This window comes from Myotis brandtii, unplaced genomic scaffold, assembly GCF_000412655.1.
Source record: "Myotis brandtii unplaced genomic scaffold, ASM41265v1 scaffold1282, whole genome shotgun sequence".
Classification (NCBI taxonomy): Eukaryota; Metazoa; Chordata; class Mammalia; order Chiroptera; family Vespertilionidae; genus Myotis; species Myotis brandtii.
This window is the reverse complement of record NW_005354519.1, coordinates 684,956-706,379: the sequence shown is the minus strand read 5'-3', so window position 1 is coordinate 706,379 and position 21,424 is coordinate 684,956. Positions and strand designations below refer to the sequence as shown.

Here is a 21,424-nt window from a genome sequence, read left to right as displayed (position 1 = left end):
AATGTGCATCAGGAAGGTGGGTATAAATTAATGGCATACAATTTCTCCAAGACCAAACCTAATAAAAACTCCATCTAAAAGTTAAAACCCATAGAAGCCCTATGGCCAATCAATAACACTAGTGGGGGGCCACTTTTTAAAAAATTACTAAAAAAAAGAGAAATGTCTAGGTTTTCCTATGGGTCCATTAACAGAGAAGGGGCACCTTCTTCATATGTAGTCTTGGGATAAAATTAGGAGAAAACAAAAAAGTCAGCTGCCTGAATAAAGCAGCAAGCAATTTTGAGGGGCCATAAAAAAGCTAGGGTGTTTCCTCTTTTAAAAAAGATAGACATTTCACACAATGCAGAGGTTATATATCCTGTTATATATACAGGATAGTACACCTCCTTTGTTCCTTGCGTTAGCCTTTTGGTGAGGGCTTTAATGCCCGAGATTCACAACTATAGCCAAGAAAATAAGTCGAGAACAAAACGGAGTTGATAGGAGAAGGCAGGCACATTTACCAAAAGAGAGTTCTGACTATGAATTGTTGTCCAGCCTTTTGCTGCAAGTCTGAGGAGACAGAAAAAAGATAAAACTTGGGCAACTGGGGATACAAAAAATTTGTCACTTTTTAAAGCTTCTGAATGTGGCCAGAGATTCTGATAGAGTCAATTTATAAAAATTGTATTTTTAGCTCAATACATAGCTCTAAAGCAGGGTTCAGACTTGGTATGTTTTACACTGAAATGGTTATATGTAGATGGGGTAGAAATGGTATTAATGATTATTTTTCAACTATCTTTTTAAAGAATAACGGGAATTGACAGTATTTGTTAAAATGGGCAATTCCACAAAACAGAAACGTACATGGAAAGCACTGAATTGCAAACTTTTAGAGTTTCGGGCATGAACTAGCACAGCATAAGTATAGTCATCACTTTTCCTATAACATTGAAACATTTCAATCTGAAGTTTAAAACATAGCTGCATCATGTTCATAATCTTTCACCTCCACTTAAATTACATTTGCCTAACATATAATGGACAAATCAGCAGAGCCCAGATACATTTTCAAAGGCTCACACCACCATGAAAGTTGTAATTTTAGTATTCGTAAACACTTAGAATACTTAAAAATAAAACAAAACAAATAAAACACACACATATATACATAAACCAGTACAATGAGAATGTCAGACAAGGGCAGTGTATCTCTGGTTTAAGGAAACCATATTTGTAGCTTAATTATAACAAATTAACATCTATTATAAATGATGGTTCAATGTTACGTCCAGCATCTGATACATATTTAATATGTATGATAAAAACCTGAAAAACCAATTCAACAGTAACAATACCATATCAGTAACAAATTCCTACTTTATTTCTATATTGCACATACTTTTACTGTCTACTGTTAAATTTACTTCTTAAGGTAAATAGCAGAGGACTATACCTGTTGCCCTTGTAAAAATAATTTACCTTGAATAAATATTCAGAATTTCCTCTCCTGACAAACCAGAGTGAGACTGAGTTCATCTCTGTTACTCCAAAACTATTTTAAAGAGAATGGCAAAGGTATTGGAAATGGCATGTTAAACATAACATTCTTGGTTTATCTACCATTTCAGTTTTGAAAAATATTTATATTTTCAAAATGTTTAAGCGTCTAATCTTTTTTTTAAAATTAACATATCCCCTAAAGAGATTATTCATAACCTTGACTGGTCTGAAGCACTGTTTGGAAAGTAGACACAGAAAGCTTATGATGAAATGGTGCATAACACTAATGGTATTACATAGGTCACCTGGTTCGCATAAAATAAAATAAAACAACTAGCACCTCCTTCCTGCTCCCAAAGTAAAAAGGCCTAAGAGGCCACATGAAACATGTGTAATTATAGTAAATTGCATTCATAAAGTATTGAGAAATCCATTAGATTAGAGGGTTCTCATATCTAAAGCCTTAAGTTCAAGGCTACTATGTAAAAGTGAGCTAAAGATCAAAAGGAGAGAGAGGTGGGATACGGGTGTGGGAAGGTTTTACACAGGTGTGGGGACACCTTTCAGGGACTCTCCTGCATCCCATCCTTAGTCTCCAGTTCTGCCAACTGCCTCCTAAGGAGATTTACTTTTGCTTGTAATTCCTTATTATATTCAATGATGTTAACCATTTCTTCATATGCTTCATCCAAATACTTGGAGGATCTGTTCCAACGCAGGAAAATACCTATTGAGTCCAGGAAAGGAAAACAGAAGGGAGAAAGATACATACAATGGATTAACATTAAAGGTGTGGATAATATATAATTCCATGTATTAATTTTTTTCTTTTTTTCACAGTTCACATCTATGTTTTATTATACTCTAAAATACACAGGAACTCAAGCTACTAAAATAACATAATTGAATAGAGTATTCAAGAAATCACTATTTCTATGTACATGCTCAATTTTTCACCCCCCCCACACACAAAATTATGAAATAGATCAAAGTACTGTTCTCTAATATATTCAGGAAAACAAGCTGATAATTTAAAATGGCATAAACTTTCCATTTTCATAACGGAAATCTTTCCCCCCACAATTACAGAACTTTATTCAGACCTGTGAGACCTTCTACATGTGTGAAATCACTTTTGCTGGAAACATAAGTTACAGTAAAAGCAGAACCACACAAATTTGTTATTTAAATCCTAAATTTCATCTCTCTCTCTCTCTCTCTCTGTTACTAAACAAGCTGTCTTTCAATTATGCTCTCTCTCTCTCTCTCTCTCTCTCTCTCTGTTACTAAACAGGCAGTCTTTCAATTATACAGGCAATTGATTCTTTCCCCAAATAAAAATTATCATTTTATTGTTGACTAAAGGAGACATTTCTCTCCTCTACATAGACCTATGTTAACTATATCATCTCAAATTAATGGCTTAAATATATCAAAGTAAGGACGAACAAAAACTTTCCAAGTTGGCAACACGGCAGTGGCTGACAGGTTTACAAATGTTTTATGGTTCATTAAAATATACTCCATAAACGAAACTCCAAACTGCCACGGGCCCTAAAGAGTCTTTCTTTTTTTAAAAAATGTTTTTATTATTTTCAGGAAGGGAGAGGGAGAGAGGGATACAAGCATCAATGATGAGAGAGAATCATTGATTAACTGCCTCCCGCATGCCCCCTACTGGGGATTGAGCCCACAACCCGGGCATGTGCCCTGATCAGAAATTGATCTGTGATCTCCTGGTTCATGGGTTGATGCTCAACCACTGAGCCATACTGGCCAGGCAAGAGTCTTTCTATATATGTTCAAACGCTACTCTCTATCAGAAAGGTAGAGAAACATAGCTTAAAGATTGACTGACCTGTGTTGATTTTTCCACATATATGAGCCTATTTTTAAAATCCTGTTCTTCAATACAAGAATACTTAATATTAATGGTTAACTATGATGTAAATGTAAACAGCAGAGAGAGATAATAAGAGCAGTCTCATTATACACTCCATATACCTACTACGAGAAGATTTTATGTAACACAGAAAAACTAGTTTAGGTCATCCAACTCCCAAATTTGGTTTTTCTCCCAAGTAAGCTAGTCTCTCATTTCAGTTATTAAGCATGACAGTGGCTTTAGGTAAACTGTCCCAGACGTCTTAAACAAGAAGTACAGCTGAAATCTCCCATTGGAGAGATCACTTATCCTGCACCGGTGACCACCTACAACAATCAGGAGAGTAAGCAAAGAGAAGTTCTGAGCAGCCTCAAGTTCCCAAAGCACTAACGCTCAGGCTTAGAGAACCCCGAGACATTCTGAGGCCATTTCCCCACAATTCTGACGAGGAGACACCCCGACAGATAAGATTAGAAGCACAAACTGAGGAGGAAGAAGGCAGCTCTTGAAGATGTGCTAAGAACAACCAAGATGTGAGAGCGGACGTCCAGAGAAGTAACAGAAAAAGACTTGATTTCAAGCTGAGAGAGCCAAGCAATCTGAGATCCTTTGACACATATAGAGGGCAAACCGCTCTCCACACATGAATTGTCCTTGAAAGCATATCAGGACACGGTAGAACAACTAACATTTATGAAAATTCAGTTCAATTTACCAAACAGCTGCCATCCTTGTGTATATGCCTGATGCTGTTTTACTACAAAGATGAATAAAGATAAGCTTCAAAAAATGATTCAAAATAAATTAAATGGTATACTTCAGTCTTTCTTTAATGAATGGCTAATATATTTTAGATAAATTTTGGCTATTTAAAAAAAAACAGGCTTTGGTATTTAATAAGATAAGCTTTAGGAGTCTGAAAAATTAATGTAGGTGAAACACCTCCTTTAGAATAGATTTGAAAATTAAGCACGGATTATTGTTCCACATGAGCAATGCATTGATGGATGGCACTGGTATGTGTACAGTGTAAACCCTAACTAGAATGGCTAGCTCATTCCCCCTTCAGTAGCATTTAACAGAAGAGCCTACCCTAATGACTGCTTAATAAAGGAAACCGAAACCATCTCCTAGGAGCTTACAATTTATTCCTGTCCTATCTACCAACTTTTCTTATACAAAAAGTTACTTTCCCTCATTTCCATTAGGATGGATTCTACTGGGGCGTGAGGGTGTGGGGTGTGGAACCCAAAAGGAAAGTATCAACTCTTGGCAAGGATGTGAAAAAATTGAAACCCCTGTGCACTGTTGGAGGGATTTTAAAAAGGTATAACCATTATGGAAAACAGTATGAAGGCTCTTCAAAAAATATTGAGAAAAAAATACACACAGGACTGAGAGTGAGGTCCACCTTACCATCTTCAAATATCAACAACAGCATGTCCTCACAGGCAGCTAAAAGCTCATCCTTGACTAATGATAGAAAGTTTGCAAAGGATGCATGGCTTACCCTCCCAGAGCTGAAGACTCTGTGGAGCAACCGAAGGCCAGATGACAAGGTTGTTGGCTTCAAAGAGAGGATTGGTGAATTTACTCAGTTCACTGGGCCGATTGACCCAAGACCACAGCGACATCGTTTTCTGCTGTAGCTTCAACTTACATCTGATCAAGAAAAAAAAATTGCCATTAGAGCAGTTAATTTATAACAACTATAAAATGCTTCTCCTAATAGGACAATTTCTTTTCTGTATATTAGAAGGTAGAATGTAAGATTTTTAGTAGCGGAATAAAATGTTGTAAAATAAAAATATCTGTCAGAAAATTCAGCACTGTAACTCTCAATAACAACAAAACCAGAAGAAGGAAAAAACCAGTATCTGGTCATGTCATACAGAACATTGTATCTGGAATTGTATTTTAACTCAAAACATCTAAATAGATTAAAAATAAATATGTATCTTGATATAAATATAGATTTAATCTCTATTCATTTACAATGAACAGTCTTCACAATAATCCTGAAATTCTGTAATGCTCTTTATCGCAGAATAAATTGCTAGGGATGAAAAATAAATGGACACATTTTAGAAATTATGCTAGTAATAATCCACATAATCACAGACCCCATGTAATACTAGCATTTAATTGCTAGGACAGCAAGTCCCGTACTACGTCCCCAAGAACCAGGCATGATGAGGATAAGGAACCATTGCACCAATGCTCCCTCCAGCCCCCTGGCCCCAAACCCATGACTAGCCAATCACTGAACTTTTTCAGGCTAAGCCCACCCCACACAGCTTCAGAATCCTCCTCTATTAAAGGGGAATCAGAATGTGAGATAATATCTATTTGTGAACCCTATATTGGATGTATGTCTGAGAGATATTAATAGGTACAACACCAAAAAGAATCCATAGTCAAACACATTATTTAAATGCCGAATTAAAGTTACACCCACTGGTTTAACAGAGAAAGGCTAGAGCAGGAATAGGAAGACCTGTACTCTAGCCTGACTTTTGCTGACCAGCTGGCTATGTGTCCCTGGACAAGTCATTTAACTAATGTGCACATTACCTTCCTAAATCTATAAAACCGGATGGAGAGTGCAGTTATATGTTAAGGCTTCTTGCAGATGTAAAATACTATAATTCTATGTGAAGAAATTATAATTTAAAATAGTTACCCAATTTATTCAAAGCTTTTTAATCAGTATATGGACTAATTTTAATCTAACGAAACAAAGTCGTAGGATAGGCTCATAATAAGAATACATACACTTCGCATAATTTATACTAACTGTAATCTCTACCATCTTATAAATAACATTAATGCAGAAACAACTCTTTTAGGGAGTGGCCAAAACAACATAAAATGAAATGGCCCCCATGTGAGCAGGGTACCCACCTTTCACTTTCATTGTTGCCCAGAAACGTTCCAAATTGTGAGGCATAAGCGTGCTCAAAGAGCATGATGAGGAAATTCTCATTAAATTCAAAAGAACAAGGGAACTGACGAAGTATCTGCCACACGCAATCCAAGAAGAGAAGAAATACAGGTGACTCCCATTTCTGCTTACTATTACAATAGGCCGACTGTGCACAGCGCTGTTGGAACGGGTGACCAGCCTACAAGAAAAGAGGGAAATGATAAGGAAAGAGGGAAAAGACAGTCAGGCCCTAGTGAGAGTCACATTCTATTAAAATTATTTCACACAGGTGCAATGCAACTCCTATTAAATGGAACATCATATAGTTTTGGTGACTGCTATTTAGATTAATGATTTCTTGGTTTAAAACAATTTCCAACTACTTAACCATAAGAACCCAAACTGTCCTTGGAATGCCAAATGGAATAATGAACTTCAGTAATGATAAACTTATAAATTTTTTGTCTGTGTAATTTGGAACATAGTCAAAGAACATAAGCTTTTCAGGTACAAAACAAAGGGCAGTTAACACCTTCTATCTACCCAAAGCATTGCAGACTATTGTAAACTACATAAGCCACACCACTAAATGGAGATAAATATGGGGCTCTGTAGACAGACTCTATAAGTCACTCCTGATATTGTTGTTAGTTACATATGGAAAAAAAGTTAGTTATTGTCATGAAGAGATCTTTATGAATATCTTTATATGAGAGATAAAGCCCTCCTTAATGTCCCTCTTTTCCCCAAAAGAACTAGAAGAGTCTGGTATCTACTGACCAAAGGAAATTCAAGAATCACTGGCTCTGGCCCACCCAGAACCTGAGTACCACCCTTCTCCCAAATCACACCCTTCTAGGAATTTCTTATCTCTGGGTCCTTATGTGTGACTAAGATAATGCCATGACCATTTTCCAGTAGCTAATGGGATTTTATGCTCATTAAAATGCCAATATATAGTATATCATACTCATTTGTTTATTTGCTCTGTAACATAAGGAATGTAGTCCAATAGATTTCTACCAAATATTTAAGATGTTCTGAGTTAAACAGAGATAGTCAGTTGTCAGGCAGGGTAGACAGAGTACATGTAACAGCATTAACGCATAATAAATCCAAATTGTAACTAGAAAGGCCAGAAATTATTTTCTCCAGAGATACTTCCATTCCAAGATATATTTAAACATATATTTTTAGTTACAATTGTTTACTACGTTACACAGTGTATGTACATTCACGAATTAACCTCTGCCTTGGAGGATTTCCTCCTGTTTATGAGGCCTTTATTTCAGTTTTCATCCACAGCCTTATATGACAGCAGTGCTTTGTACTAAGGATAAACAGATGAACTGTGCAAAGTCCCTGACCTCAAAGAAGTCACTTTGTTTTGGTCTAGTTCAGGAAACAAGACACAAAGAAAATGGCCCTAACCATCAAAATGTCATACATTATATCCGATCCCACAAACCAGGATCACGACATCAATTATCAGCTGTTCCACTGCACACAAAACAGCTTTTCTCACCTGCAGCCACTCTCTTTCTATCAGGGCCTCAAAACCACGGATGGTCCTGCTTCTTGGTTCCAAGATGATCTGGGCCAGGGAGGTCACCTGAAGTGTGGAATCAGTGCCTTCTGTTCCATGAATCAATATGGATGCTCCTTCCCTGATAGGAAAATTCAGAGTACAAATGGGATACTCCCAACATGGTATGAGTCCCAAATTTCACACGGCAAGAACCCCTTCAAACTGTAACAAATTTTACAGATTTTTTTTTTTAGCTAAAAGTTTTCTATCTTTACAAAAACAAAAGCAGTCCTTAACACACACAGTAGGCACTTACCTCGTCTGCTTTAATAGTCGATTAAAGGCTTTTCTCATTGAACCTAGAAACATACTTAAAATTATTTTTCTGTATCTCTCTGACCTTGATTCTGCCTTCTCACTATCAGCTAGCTGACTGTAAGGACGCCTTCATCAATTATAATGGGAAACAAGTCTTGAACTATACTTTGAGAAACATGAAACAGGAAGAAACAATAATAAAACATTTAAAAAAATAAAACTGTCAATCAATCTAGAAAGGAAGTGGCAATGATACCACGACACTTAGGAGGTCTCTGGGACCTCAATATTCTAAAGAGTGTGGGACGAAACATCAAAAAATAAATTAACTACATCTCCCCTCTCCTTCTTCCATGTCTTATATTGAAATGACAGTGAAGAAAATTTTAGGCAAAAAAAGAAAAGAAATTCACCACTTTCTCATAAAAGTTTCATGTTTGATTATTACTGTTAATTGTCTTCCCATGTACATATATACTTTGTATAGCTGCAAGGAAAAGTAATTTATTATTATTTCCACTTTTATTATAAACATTTTCCCATGCATCTATGCCATCTTTAGAAGTATTGTATTAATGGTTATTAAATATTGTATTAAGTGAACAACTATTATTTATTTAATCCTATGGTTGGATATTAAGGTTACTGCCAATTTTTGTTACACTGCAGATAATGCACTTAGCTTTTTGCCTTTTGCTGAATTGAGTTCTTAATTTGAAAATAAGCTCCCTGATGTTCACTTATGGCTAGGCTAACAACTCATTTGTAGCATTAAATCTAATGAGTAGCCTGAAAAAGATATGAGCAAATATTTTAAGGCTTCTGATATATACTGAATATATATCTTGTTATCTGTGGTATATTCTGAATTTAATTTATTTAACTTAAGGTCAATTTTTACATTTTTAGTAATTAAATATAAGGGCAGATTTTTATGTAGGTACAAGTAACAAGCTAATATATATCAGAAAAGGGAAACAAAACATTGCAAAATAACCAAAATCTTCAACTTTCCCAGGAGTGTGGAGGTTCTTGTTTGTTTAAGGCAGCAGCTCAAACTAAACGAAGGTGGAGATAACAAATATTGTTCTGCACCTAGACCTGCATCATCTCATTATTATGGCTGAAAACTTGGACAACATGGTGATAAGTGTCTATTACAATTCGTGTTTCATAAGAAAACAGGAGCCTCTGTATTTATCATGTAAGGGGAAATCTTTTAAACTTAGGCTAAAAAGAAACAAAACCCTTAATAGTAGCACCTCATCATTCTGTATTATTCACTTCCCATATTTTATTAGATAAATGAGCTTCGTCTAAAATAAAAGAACAGTGACAGCCTGGGAATCCTGACTGTAAGCCCATTCTTGGTTCTGTCACTAACTTACCACGTGATTTTAAGCAATCCATCCTATGATCAATTTCTCACTAACCATAAAAAATTACATATATCATTCCCTAATTTGGAAGCATCAATAAAACAAATTAGATTCTCAAAGAAAAGTGCCATCCAACTATGTGGTGGCAATACTTATACCTACCTATTGTTTCAGTGGGAATCCCCTTCTTAAAAAGGGCATGCTAAGCTTCTGCCACAACTTATACCATCCTTCTGCCTCTGTTCAAGTCTTCTGCCTCAAGTCTCAAGGATTAGCAACCTTCAACTGAGTGAATAAACTAAAATCACTTCATATACTTCACATCACTACCATCAGGTTTTCTCAACTTTGAGATCCTGATATAACTGCACACATCGAGTAGTTTGTAATAAGATATCTGAGATTAGAAAGGATTATTTTACTGTGTAACAAAATCATATGCTTCCTTTCATTGTAAGAAGGCAAGTTTGGCCCTCAGAGAAGACATAGAAAAACTTCTCACAGTTTCAGAAAAGGAAAATTGGTTGATTAGTAATTTAAGGACTGTATAGAAAAAAATTAGGTCTTTGGTACTTAAAAAAAACTTGTGTCATCAAAGACATATATGTACATGGTTCACAATTCATTCAACAAACATTAATTATCAATTAAATGACAAACTCTATGCACATACATCATCGATAACTGAATGCCATTGACTATCTTATAGTAATTTATAAAATGATCTGAACATAAGCTATAGAATAGGCCCAAACTTTATTGAGCTTCACTTTATTGCACTTTGCAGATATTGCATTTTTTACAAATTGAAGGTAAGACCCTCTACCAGCATAAAGATCACAACTCACTGAAGTCTCAGATGATGGTTAGTTTTTTTAGAATAAAGTATTTTCTAATTAAGGTAGACACTTTTTTTTTTAAGAATACTATTACACACTTAAAAGACTACAGTATAGTTAAACATAACTTTTAAATGCATTGGAACACCAAAAATTTGTGTGACTTGCTTTATTGAGATAGTATTCGATTTATTGCAGTGGTCTGGAACCAAACCCACAATATCTCCGAGGCATATGTTAATATATAAACATATGTCTGGATAAAAGCAAAGTCTAGTTAGCAGTGCATGTCCCATTCTGGAGCACTGAAATGTACTTTACCTGTCGATACACTGAGCCACTAGACAGGCAGTTGTCAGAATCTCTTTGATATGAGTCAGCCAGTTGGAAGACTCCAATTTACTAAGCCATCGGTCCATGTTATGTGTTTGGTCATTACAAGCTTCCACAAGTTTGACTAAGCTCTCCTGAAGAATGTGATACCTTTCAAATATGAGGAAAAGAAAAACAAAACAAAACAAAAACAATGAAGGAAGAAACCAAACCAAAAACTCAGCCTCCAATCAATCCAAGAGCAAAAGTAGCTCAAAATATTATAACATATTTACCTTGCTATACAATAACCTAAGGATTAAATAATGAAAAGTTAATATTTCAACATGATTGCAAAGATGCTTAAAATGTCTGTCAAGGTAATTGTTCCTCATCTGAATAGATTAAATACCAGTTGAAGAGCTGAATTATCTGATTGGGGAGAGAGCCAGAGCACTGCATTTTGAGACAGGTCAGAGATAGTACCACTGTCATCTGCAATCCTACTCCAAAGGGTCTAGCTGGTACTATCAGCAGGGGTGCCCAAAGCCAGCTCCGACTCCCACCCACCTACCCAAAGTACCTACTATAAACCACTAATTGCAAGCATAAACAAGAGAGGGAGAGGAAACAGGGTATGAAAATCGGTGGGTATGGGGGAAATTAAATGTCTAAAGTCTTTGACTAGGAAAATATAGTTATCCATAGCCTATCTGGATAAGTTTGGTGACCACTGATCTATAAGTAGAGGAGCAGACCTTGTGGGGATGAAATTTCAGAGCTGACTTGAAGAAACAGTGCTATCTGACTAAAACTCACCTGTGAGCATCCAAGGTAAGTTTTCTGTTCATCTTACAAAACACGACGACAGGATAGCCAATTTTGGACTCTAAGTTAATGTTTAGATTCATTTGAAAACTTGTGATTTTTGAACAGCTAAAGGTTCACCCACTCTAATTAGCTTCAAATAAGAGCCCATCACTGTCTCCAGAATCTTTTACCTCTCAATGGACTTATGAATCCGCCTCCACTGGGGATAATGAGCTTCTTGCTCAAAGCCGCCTCCTTTGGCTCTAGCTTGCTGAGCTACATTTAGAGATCGAGTATCAATGATGTAGCCACGCTTTCCTGCTCTGAGGGTAGCATTGATCAGCTTCTCATCTTCTTTGCACCGTCTCCCATTTGTGCCAGTCAGTGGCTGACCACTTCGCATAATTACCTAGAATCACAATAAAATTTAAAACTTAAGCCCTAGCTGGGTAGCTAAGTTGGTTAGAGCATCATCCTGCTACAACAAGGTCACAGGTTCCATCCCCAGTCAGGGCACATACAAGAATCAACCAATGAATGCATAAATAAGCAGACAAGAAGTCAATGTTTTTTCTCTCTCTCTCCCCTTTTCTCTCTCAAACACAAAAAAATTTAATAGTAGCTGCATTTAAAGTTTTTGAAAACAGAAGTAAATTAGCTAGATTAAGAGTACTTCAAAAACAAGTGGGATGGATCTGACCCTAAAACGAAGATACATTTCTATTTATTGACAAAGTTAATAACTGTAAAACAAAAATAAGCCTTGCACTTTCAAATGATTTTTCTTCCCACTATCTCAAAATACTTTCACATAATATTTTAGTTCCTTTTAAAGATGAGCTATTATAATACATTTAGTCAGTGAGTAATTATCCAGTTGATCTAGCCCTGTAATGAAGATAATAATAATGGCCTATGCACCAGTAAACTTTTGCTTCAACTACCTAAACTTAGGGTTGGCAAGAATTATAAAGAAAAAGGCACCAATGGCAAAATAAAAAAAGTTTACTCATTATTCTTGTTTTGGGAATCATCTTCAATATCTTGAAAGCTGCTTGGTATTACTTATCCTCCAGTGGCCCTCTTCCATCCTTTTCAGGATTCCAGGACTTAACCACTTGTCTCCAAATATTATGAACTATATATTTTGAAGGTTTGCTTTTGAAACTTTTCTCAAGAAATCAATAACTGTTACACTGATCTCTTCCTGGTGAATGGCTTAGAGTTATTTCAACTTCACCCCATTGTATACATTGTTATCTTAACTACCCTGAAATTTAACATGATCAAGAAAGGTCATTCACAGGATGACAATAGCTACTCTCAGATGGCACTCACCATGTAAATGGATACTCAATATATTTAACATCAATTATTAAAATACTTTGTAATGAACCCTAGTAAAAACAGATATACTATTAAGCAAGCAGAATAAATGGCCTGATGCAAAAATAGCAGATTTTTAGAAATCTTTTTATCCTAAATATCCATGTTTGACTTAATACCAGGGGAAAAGAAAAATAGGTGGTAATGATTTATCCACCAATTTACTATTGGTCTCAAAATGAAGCAGTTCATTGACTGAGAGAAAGTAGAGGACAGAAACAGATTTAGAAAATATCTAGGAAACAAATACACAGCAAGCACTTGCCTATTCAATTCCTGATGCCCATGTTTACTTACTGTGACTAATGACATGTGCCACTCTTCTCCCTTTTGAAAATAAAAACTTCTGCTCAATTTACCAGTATCTTACCATTATTCTGATCAGAGAAATTTACTTTTCTGCCTGAGAACATTAATTTAAATAGCACATGAACATTATTAGTTCCCTTTGTATTGAGTCCTGAGGATAAACCTAGCTGGGCTTTTCTAAGGTTGAGCAGCATCACAGAAAGAATTCAAAGTCATAAACTGATCACAGAAAATACTCTACTCCCAATTCCCTGAATTTTAAATGAAGGAAGTCCTAGCAGGAGTGACTAACCACTCAATGGACAGGTACACAGAGAAGGGAACACATTTCTAAGAAAAAATCCTCAAACCAAGTCTTTCAGTAGACTAAGCAGCAGTACTGTACACTTACCATTCCATTTTTTTTATGATAATAGCTGAGTACTGGGAAGCGTCCTCCATGTCGAAATGTAGCCACCTTCCGAAGAGCTTCATCATCAATGGATTTGGGTACTATGACAATTGGCGGGTAAGAGGGGCAGACCGCAAATTCCTTATTAACATAGCTTAACCTCCAGTCACTGGTCTGAAAAACACATAATATTTCAGAGCTAGTATCTCAGTGTCACAAAATAATCTGAAAAAATTTAAAGGACCTTAGAGATCAATTTTCATACAGTGAAGAAGCCATCTCAGAAATTTAATAGAAGGATATCTATCAATACTTAGATACTTTCAGAGAAAACAAGCTCCATTCTTTAGTCAGCTTTCTGCAATGCTATGTATCCCCAGTTCCTAGAAAGTTCTTCCTCATATTTAGCAACATTTGTTGCTCTACAACTTCCTCTATTGGTTTTTACCATGATTTCAGTACAAGTTCCCTATCTTACATGACATCTCATCAAACGTGTGAGAGACAGTTGTTTCTCCCTTCGTCTTCTATTCTCCAAGTTAAATATATTAAGTATATCCATGACTATCAGGGCCAACATCATCTCATTCATCCTCTTAAAGTATAGCAACAGAAAGACCGTAATACTTCATATAATGCTGAACCAGAACAGAAGAGAATAGAGCTACTACTTACTTCAAATCCCTTGTTCCTTTCTATTATTTTAAAAAGAAGAGCCCTAGCTGGTTTGGCTCAGTGGATAGAGCATCAGCCTGTGGACTGAAGGGTCCCAACTTCAATTCCAGTCAAGGGCACATGCCCGGGGTTGTGGGCTCAATCCCCAGTGGGGGGCATGCAGGAGGCAGCCAATCGATGATTCTCTCACATCATTGATGTTTCTATCTCTCTCTTCTTCTCCCTTCCTCTCTGAAATCAATAAAAATATATTTAAAAAATAAAAAAGGAGAAAGCTCTGGTTGGTGTTACTCAGTTGGTTGAGTGTTGTCCCATGCACCAAAAAGTTCTATTCCTGGTCAGGGCACATGTAGGCTCTATCCCCAGTAGGGGCATGCAGGAGGCAGCCGGTTGATGGTTCTCTCTCATAGATGTTTCTCTTTCCCTCTCCCTTCCTCTCTCTCTCTAAAAAAATCAATAAAAACATATTTTTAAAGAAATTAAAAAGGAGAAACCAGGACAAGGTGTGATGCTGAGTTCAGTGTTATGAGAAAAGGCATGAGTAAGTCAAATGTACCTTATCACTCATCAAAAGGAAGTAAAGTAAGGTGTTGTGTTATTTCTCAACTATTATCCATAGTTTTCTCAAAAGTTACTCACAGCTGAAGAGTAGAGCTCAAATTCTTGCTCAGGAAGGAAAGAATGCCAGCCATCTTCTATCACTTCAAACATGGGCCGGTAAAAGAAAGGGTACATCAGAGTGATGGAGTCCAGGGTAGATAATGCCTAGGGGGTAAAAAGGAAATAAAGAAAGGAAAAAGGAACATACCACAATTTGAAACACTTTCTGACTGCCAAATTGGTATTAAACAAATATGACCTACTAATGATGGGCATATTTGTCTAACATTATATTTATCACTAGATACAATTTTAGCTTACTGAAGCTAATTTCCGTGTTTCTGGAATCTAATAAGGTATCTGACACATAACATATACTCAATTAGCATTTGCTGAATGAACAGAATTTTAAAATGCGCAAGCCTAGTCTAGAAGAAAAATGAAATAACTTTGACATCATTTAATAAAGCCTAATAAAACAGTTTAAATACTTTTTGGGGATCAGAGAACAAACAGGTTTTGGTAGTCAGTAAAGCCTTGGCTCAAAATCTAGTTTATCAACTATATAAACTAGTTTTAAATTATATATAAAATAAAACATTTTAAAATAATTTAAAATCAGCATCTGTGCCCAGCTGGCATGTTTCAGTGATTGAGCGTAGATCTATGAACCAGAAGGTCACGGTTCGATTCCCAGTCAGGTTGCGGGCTCCATCCCCAGTGAGGGACGTACAGGAGGCAGCTAATCAATGATTCTCTCTCATCATTGAAGTTTCTATCTCTCTCCCTCTCCCTTCCTCTCTGAAATAAAAATATCTTTTACAAAAATAAAAAATAAAATAAAATCAGCATCAGTGATAACTGTAAAATAGGGTGACAGAGCTTAGCAGCCAAAGAGTCAGACTGGAGTCAGACTGCTGGACTCAATTTCCAAACCCCAGTGCAATAGTAATTAAGTTATGTAACTGCTCCATGCCTCAATTTCCTCAGCTGTAAAATTGGGGAAATAACAGTATCTACCTCATAAGGCTGTTACAGGCATTCAGAGAGAGAGTGTGTGGGCCTAAAGCAGTGCCTGGCACATAATAAACTCTAAAATAATCTTAGCTATTACATGGTCCACATATTATATACTCCACATATGCCCCATCAATGTTCATTCCCTACCTAGAGTGATATGCCATTTGGTCAGGTATCAGCATATCTTTATGCTACACTGACCCATTTTCAAGCCAGGACAATAACTCCACAGTCCCACAGTGAGCCTATAATCATCTGCAGCACTTGAATTCTGGGTGGCAACCCCAGAAAGTTTGACTGGACAGAAGCAATGGACAGACAGAACATCCTCCATTGAGTGGCAGTTTCATCCTTCAGAGAGGGTAATTATGGAAAGAATTTCTATGGTGGAACAAAAAAGCACCAAAATCAATGAACATAATTCAAACTGCAGTAATTATAGAGACCCACACCTGGAGGTTAGAGGGCCTAACATCATGCTAACACCCCAAAAACTCTCAGAATGAAGCTACCTCCTTCTCTAGGTCATAGAAAGATCAAACACAAAAGGATGGGTACACGACTTATTAAAAAAATAGACTGAACATGTCCCACACCTGGAGGTTAGAGGGCCTAACATCATGCTAATACCCCAAAACTCTCAGAATGAAGCTACCTCCTTCTAGGTCATAGAAAGACCAAACACAAAAGGATGGGCACACGACTTATTAAAAAAATAGACTGAACATGTCATTCAGCAAAAACATCCCCATCCAAAGTTATTCTTCTTTCTGTCCATAGATCATGAAGCCTTCCTCCAAAGCTCATAAAACAGAAACTATGGAGAAGCATGGCTCACTAATCCATTACCTACTTCTACATGTCTTTGGCTGCCAGTCACACTAAACAGAAGCAGAAAAGCCAGTATCCATATCTGATATAGGCCAGGGCTATTATTAGTCAGTTCAAACATTATTTTATTCATTTGTTTATTTTTAAGATATTCTTTGCAACATTTAGAAAAAATTTCAGCTTTACTGAAATACAATTGATAAATAAAACTGTAAAATATTTAAAGTGCACTATATAATACATACACATAGTGAAGGGATTCCTCCCCCCCATTGAGTTGACACACTATCACCTCACATCACCTTTTGCTGTTGTTTTTGAGAACATTTAAGTTTGACTCTTTCAGCAAATTTCATTCAAACAATACAGTGTTTTGAAAAATAGTCACCATGTTATACACTAGACCCACAAGCTTTATTCATCTTATAGCTGAAACCACTTTCTATTCTCTATTTCTATGATTTTGGCTTTCCTTTTTAAGATCACATATATAAGTGATACAATGCAGTACTTGTCTTTCTCTGTCTGGCTTATTTCACTCAGCATAATACCCTCCAGTTTCATCCATGCTGTCGCAAATGGCAGGATTACTTTCTTTTTTTAGGCTGAATAATTTCTCTAATTCTCTCTCTCTCTCTCTCTCTAATACTCAGGATTACTTTCTTTTTTTAGGCTGAATAATTTCTCTTTCTAATTCTCTCTCTCTCTCTCTCCTTTATCCATCCATCCATCCATCAACACTTAGGTTGTTTCCATACCTTGGCTATTATGAATAATGCTGCTATGAACACGGGAGTACAGATATCTCTCCAAGATAATGATTTTGTATCCTTAGGTACATACCCAGGAGTGGAACTGCTGGATCATATGATAGTTCTATTTTTAATTTCTTGAGGAGCCTCCATATTATTTTCCATTCTGGCTGGTACAATCATTATTTTAAATGCAAGTAAGACGGCACCACTCTGGCAGGCAATAAGCACTTGTGATTATATTTTATGTCACTAGAGATAGGACTTTTCCTTTAAACATATTAATGCTGAAAGAACTAAAAACATTTCAACCCCCAAAGTAGTTGAAAGTACACAGAAAACAGCTTCATCAGACTTCCTGCTATAATTTAGAAAACTGAGCATTTGCCAGTTATCCTTCCAATGGGATTCTATTTGTGACAACAGAATATATTTGAGTATATGGACTCGTGATCACAAAGAATAGCTCAACTATGCTATATAAGAATTTCACTTATTACTCCCAAATTATGTCAAAATGTATTTGGGGGAGGGAATTGGAAGACAGTAAAAGGCTAGAGGCCAAGTTCACTATGTGTATTTACTAAACTGTAAAAAAAGAAAGAGAAGAGGATTCTCATTCTGACATCAAATTATGAGAATGGCTCATAATGTATGGCTTCTTTTCAGCCATAACGACTTCCATATAATCAGTCATTTTCTACAGAGCATTCGGTAACATCTACAGCTAACTAAAAAACTGGTTAGCATTACTTAGCTAAATAAATGCAATCAGAAAGAGGAATAATAAGCCTTGCCCTATTTCTTCACCACTATGCTTCACCATGGGCCACTTCACTAACACCCACCAATCAGCTATCTTACAAGTTAGAAAAGAGATAAGAAAAATGTAGACAGGTCAATGAAAACCCAACCCCACAACTGAAAAAACAAACAAACAAAAAACCACAACCCAAAAACCACATGCTTAACTGCAGTGGGTCAGCAGCATTCTCCTGCTCAAATAACAGGACTGTATTTCAATTTAACAGCCTAGAAGCCATTGGCATTTCTTACTCATGTTAGTGAATTCAGCCAAATCAACATTACTGTGTTACTTCCAAATGACAGCTATGTAAGACAGTTTGGCTCATCTTCTCATTTCCTTAAGTAAAATTTAGCAAACTCAGAAAAATGTTGCATACCAATTTTTGCAGTACCACAACAGTTGTTCCTTTATTTTTCTCTTCATGTTTAAAAAAACAAAATCCTAGTTACAGATTTTTAAGTCTTTCTGCCCCCTTGTAATAGTTAAAGCAATAACATTTGTTTCGGACACAAAGCTCAGATTAGTCACTTAAAGACAGAACAAAAATCAGCATGTCTCTATAGTTATCAAGAAAATATTATAAACATAAAGTTAATTGCTACAATTTAGCAGCAGTGATTTAAAATAAGACAATTTAAAATTTAAGTGCATATCAATATAGTTGGTTAGAATGGGGAAGGATATAGTGTGAGCTCTTCAATTTAAATATTAAATTATCCAAGTAAAATTTCTATTATTTATAATCTGAACAGATATTCAATATTATTTAAACAAATAGAAAACAAACACATCCTATCTTAAGCAAATCTGATATATGGAAATTCAGATTTACTAAAAACAAACAAGAGATAATAATCATCAGTGATAAGTACTTCCTTTATAAAAGAATTAACTTTTTTTTAAAGTCTCACCATATACATATACATATATGTATACATATACATATACATATACATATACATATACATATACATATACATACAATGGAATATTACTCAGCCTTAAAAGGTAAGGAAATTGTCACATGATAAATATGGATGAACCTGGAAGAATAACCCTAAAATCCTATTACATTCCTATAACAATGAATCAGGGTGACGCTTTTCCTATCAGTTTTCAATATTTGAGTTATAGAACATGACCAAATATTTAATGAAGAAACTTAAGAGCTACAATGAGTCAGAATATAAGGCTTTTTAAATTACTTTTTAGTTTCAACACATTTTGCTTCCAAAATACTTACCTCAATGGAACTGGCTATATTCAAACATTCCTCCATTCCAGGAATATCCAACTGAATTATTCGAAAATCTTTACACTTTATGATGATGGTACCCAGTGGCCCCACAAATCTGTAAAAAAATTATAAATTATGGTTAAGAACATATAGGTTTCTAACTTTAAGCATATGATTATTTCTGTGAAAAGAGAATGTAGTTATAATCATCATCTATAATAAACTATTCAACTTTCTTCTCCCTAATTAATCTAAGGAAAAGTCAAGCCTGCATCATAAAAATGTGAGCCACAAGTTATTTAAAATCTATATTGAAAAAAATTTCAAACATAAAGTAATTTATACTAGGCCAAATCATTTAACAAAGATTATTTGGGGCCTGGCCAGTGTGGCTCAGTGATTGAGCATCAATCCAGGAACCAGGAGTTCAAGGTTCAATTCCCCGTCAGGATAAACCTGGGTTGCAGGCTTGATCCCCAGTAGGGGGCATGCAGAAGGCAGCCAATCAGTGATTTTCTCTCATCATTGATGTTTCTATCTCTCCCTCTCCCTTCCTCTCTCTGAAATCAATAAAAATATATATTTTTTAAAAGCAAGTGTTACTGTAACAGTGGTTTGTAACTGCACTTTTTGTTTTCTACATAATTTAAGAGACTAATGCATTACATGAATTATTAGTTTATGTATTGGGGCACACAACACATAAAGATGTAATTCTGTAACATTAGCAATGAAAAGGGGGTGAGGACAGAACTGTAAAAGGGGTAGAGTTCTGCATATTACAGAAGTTAAGCTGGTATAATTTCATATTAGAATATTATAACATTAGGATGTTAAATGTAATCCTCAGTGTAGCCACAAAGACAATAGCTACAGAATATACTCAAAGGTAAATGAGAAAGGAATTTAAACATTTCACCACAAAAAAATCAACTACTATATACAAGACAGTAATTCAGGCAATAAGGGACAAAAAAGCTATAAAGCATATAGAAAACAAATAACACATTAACAGAAGTACCTCCTTAACAATACAGTAAGTTCTCACTTAATGTCATCAATAGGTTCTGTGACTTTAAGTGAAACAATGTGTAACAAAACCAATTTTACCATAGGCTAATTAATATAAACAAGAGTTAAGTTCCTATGGCATCTCATCAATGTTATAACAAAACGACACTGAACACAATTATGTTATTCAAGGACTTGCTATAGGTACTTTAAATGTAAATGGGTTAAACTCTACAATTAAAATACAGAGATTGGTAGAATGGTTAAACACACATGATCCAACTATATGCTGTCTTACAAGAGACTCAGTTGCGATACAAAGACAAACGGGTTGAAAGTGAAAGGATAGAAAAAGATATTAGATGTAAATAGTAACCAAAAGACAGCAGGCTATACTAATATCAGACAAAATAAACTTTAAATGAAAAATGGTTCAAAGAGACAACAAATGACATTATCTATAATAATAAAAGCGTAATATGCTAATTAGACCAGACAGCCGAACGACCTTCTAGATGACCTTCCGGATGAAGCTGGGGCTGCGAGGGCCGAGGCAAGCTGCCGTGACTGTGAGGACTGAGCCCCTGCACGAATTTCGTGCATCAAGCCTCTAGTATATTAATAAAAGGTTCAACACAGCAAGAAGATATAACACTTATACACACTTATACAACTAACGACAATCAAAATATATGAAGCAAAAACTGACAGAGTTGAAGGGAGAATAGAGAGTTCTATAATAATAGTTGGAAACTCTAATACCCTACTCACAATAATGTACTGAACAACCACAGAGAAGATAAGTAAGGAAATAGAGGATTTAAAAAACACTACTACCCAACAACAACAGTACACATATTATTCTCAAGTGTACATAAAACATTTTTCAGGATATGGAGTACATGTTAGGCTTCTAATC

At 35.7% G+C, this 21,424-nt stretch overlaps 1 protein-coding gene across 1 annotated transcript in view; it reads right to left on the bottom strand.

The window, feature by feature from the left end:
* Nucleotides 1–409: 409 nt before the first annotated feature.
* MTMR9 (myotubularin related protein 9) overlaps nucleotides 410–21,424 on the bottom strand; it is a 28,711-nt gene continuing 7,696 nt past the window's right edge. Inside the window, exons 2-10 of the mRNA XM_005859621.2 lie at nucleotides 19,501–19,609; nucleotides 14,886–15,011; nucleotides 13,572–13,745; nucleotides 11,677–11,894; nucleotides 10,685–10,846; nucleotides 7,825–7,966; nucleotides 6,278–6,498; nucleotides 4,884–5,035; nucleotides 410–2,215 (exon numbers count right to left, since the gene is read on the bottom strand). Of these exons, the coding sequence (XP_005859683.1) occupies nucleotides 2,052–2,215; nucleotides 4,884–5,035; nucleotides 6,278–6,498; nucleotides 7,825–7,966; nucleotides 10,685–10,846; nucleotides 11,677–11,894; nucleotides 13,572–13,745; nucleotides 14,886–15,011; nucleotides 19,501–19,609 (1,468 nt within the window). The 3' untranslated portion in view covers nucleotides 410–2,051. The remainder of the gene's footprint in view (nucleotides 2,216–4,883; nucleotides 5,036–6,277; nucleotides 6,499–7,824; nucleotides 7,967–10,684; nucleotides 10,847–11,676; nucleotides 11,895–13,571; nucleotides 13,746–14,885; nucleotides 15,012–19,500; nucleotides 19,610–21,424) is intronic.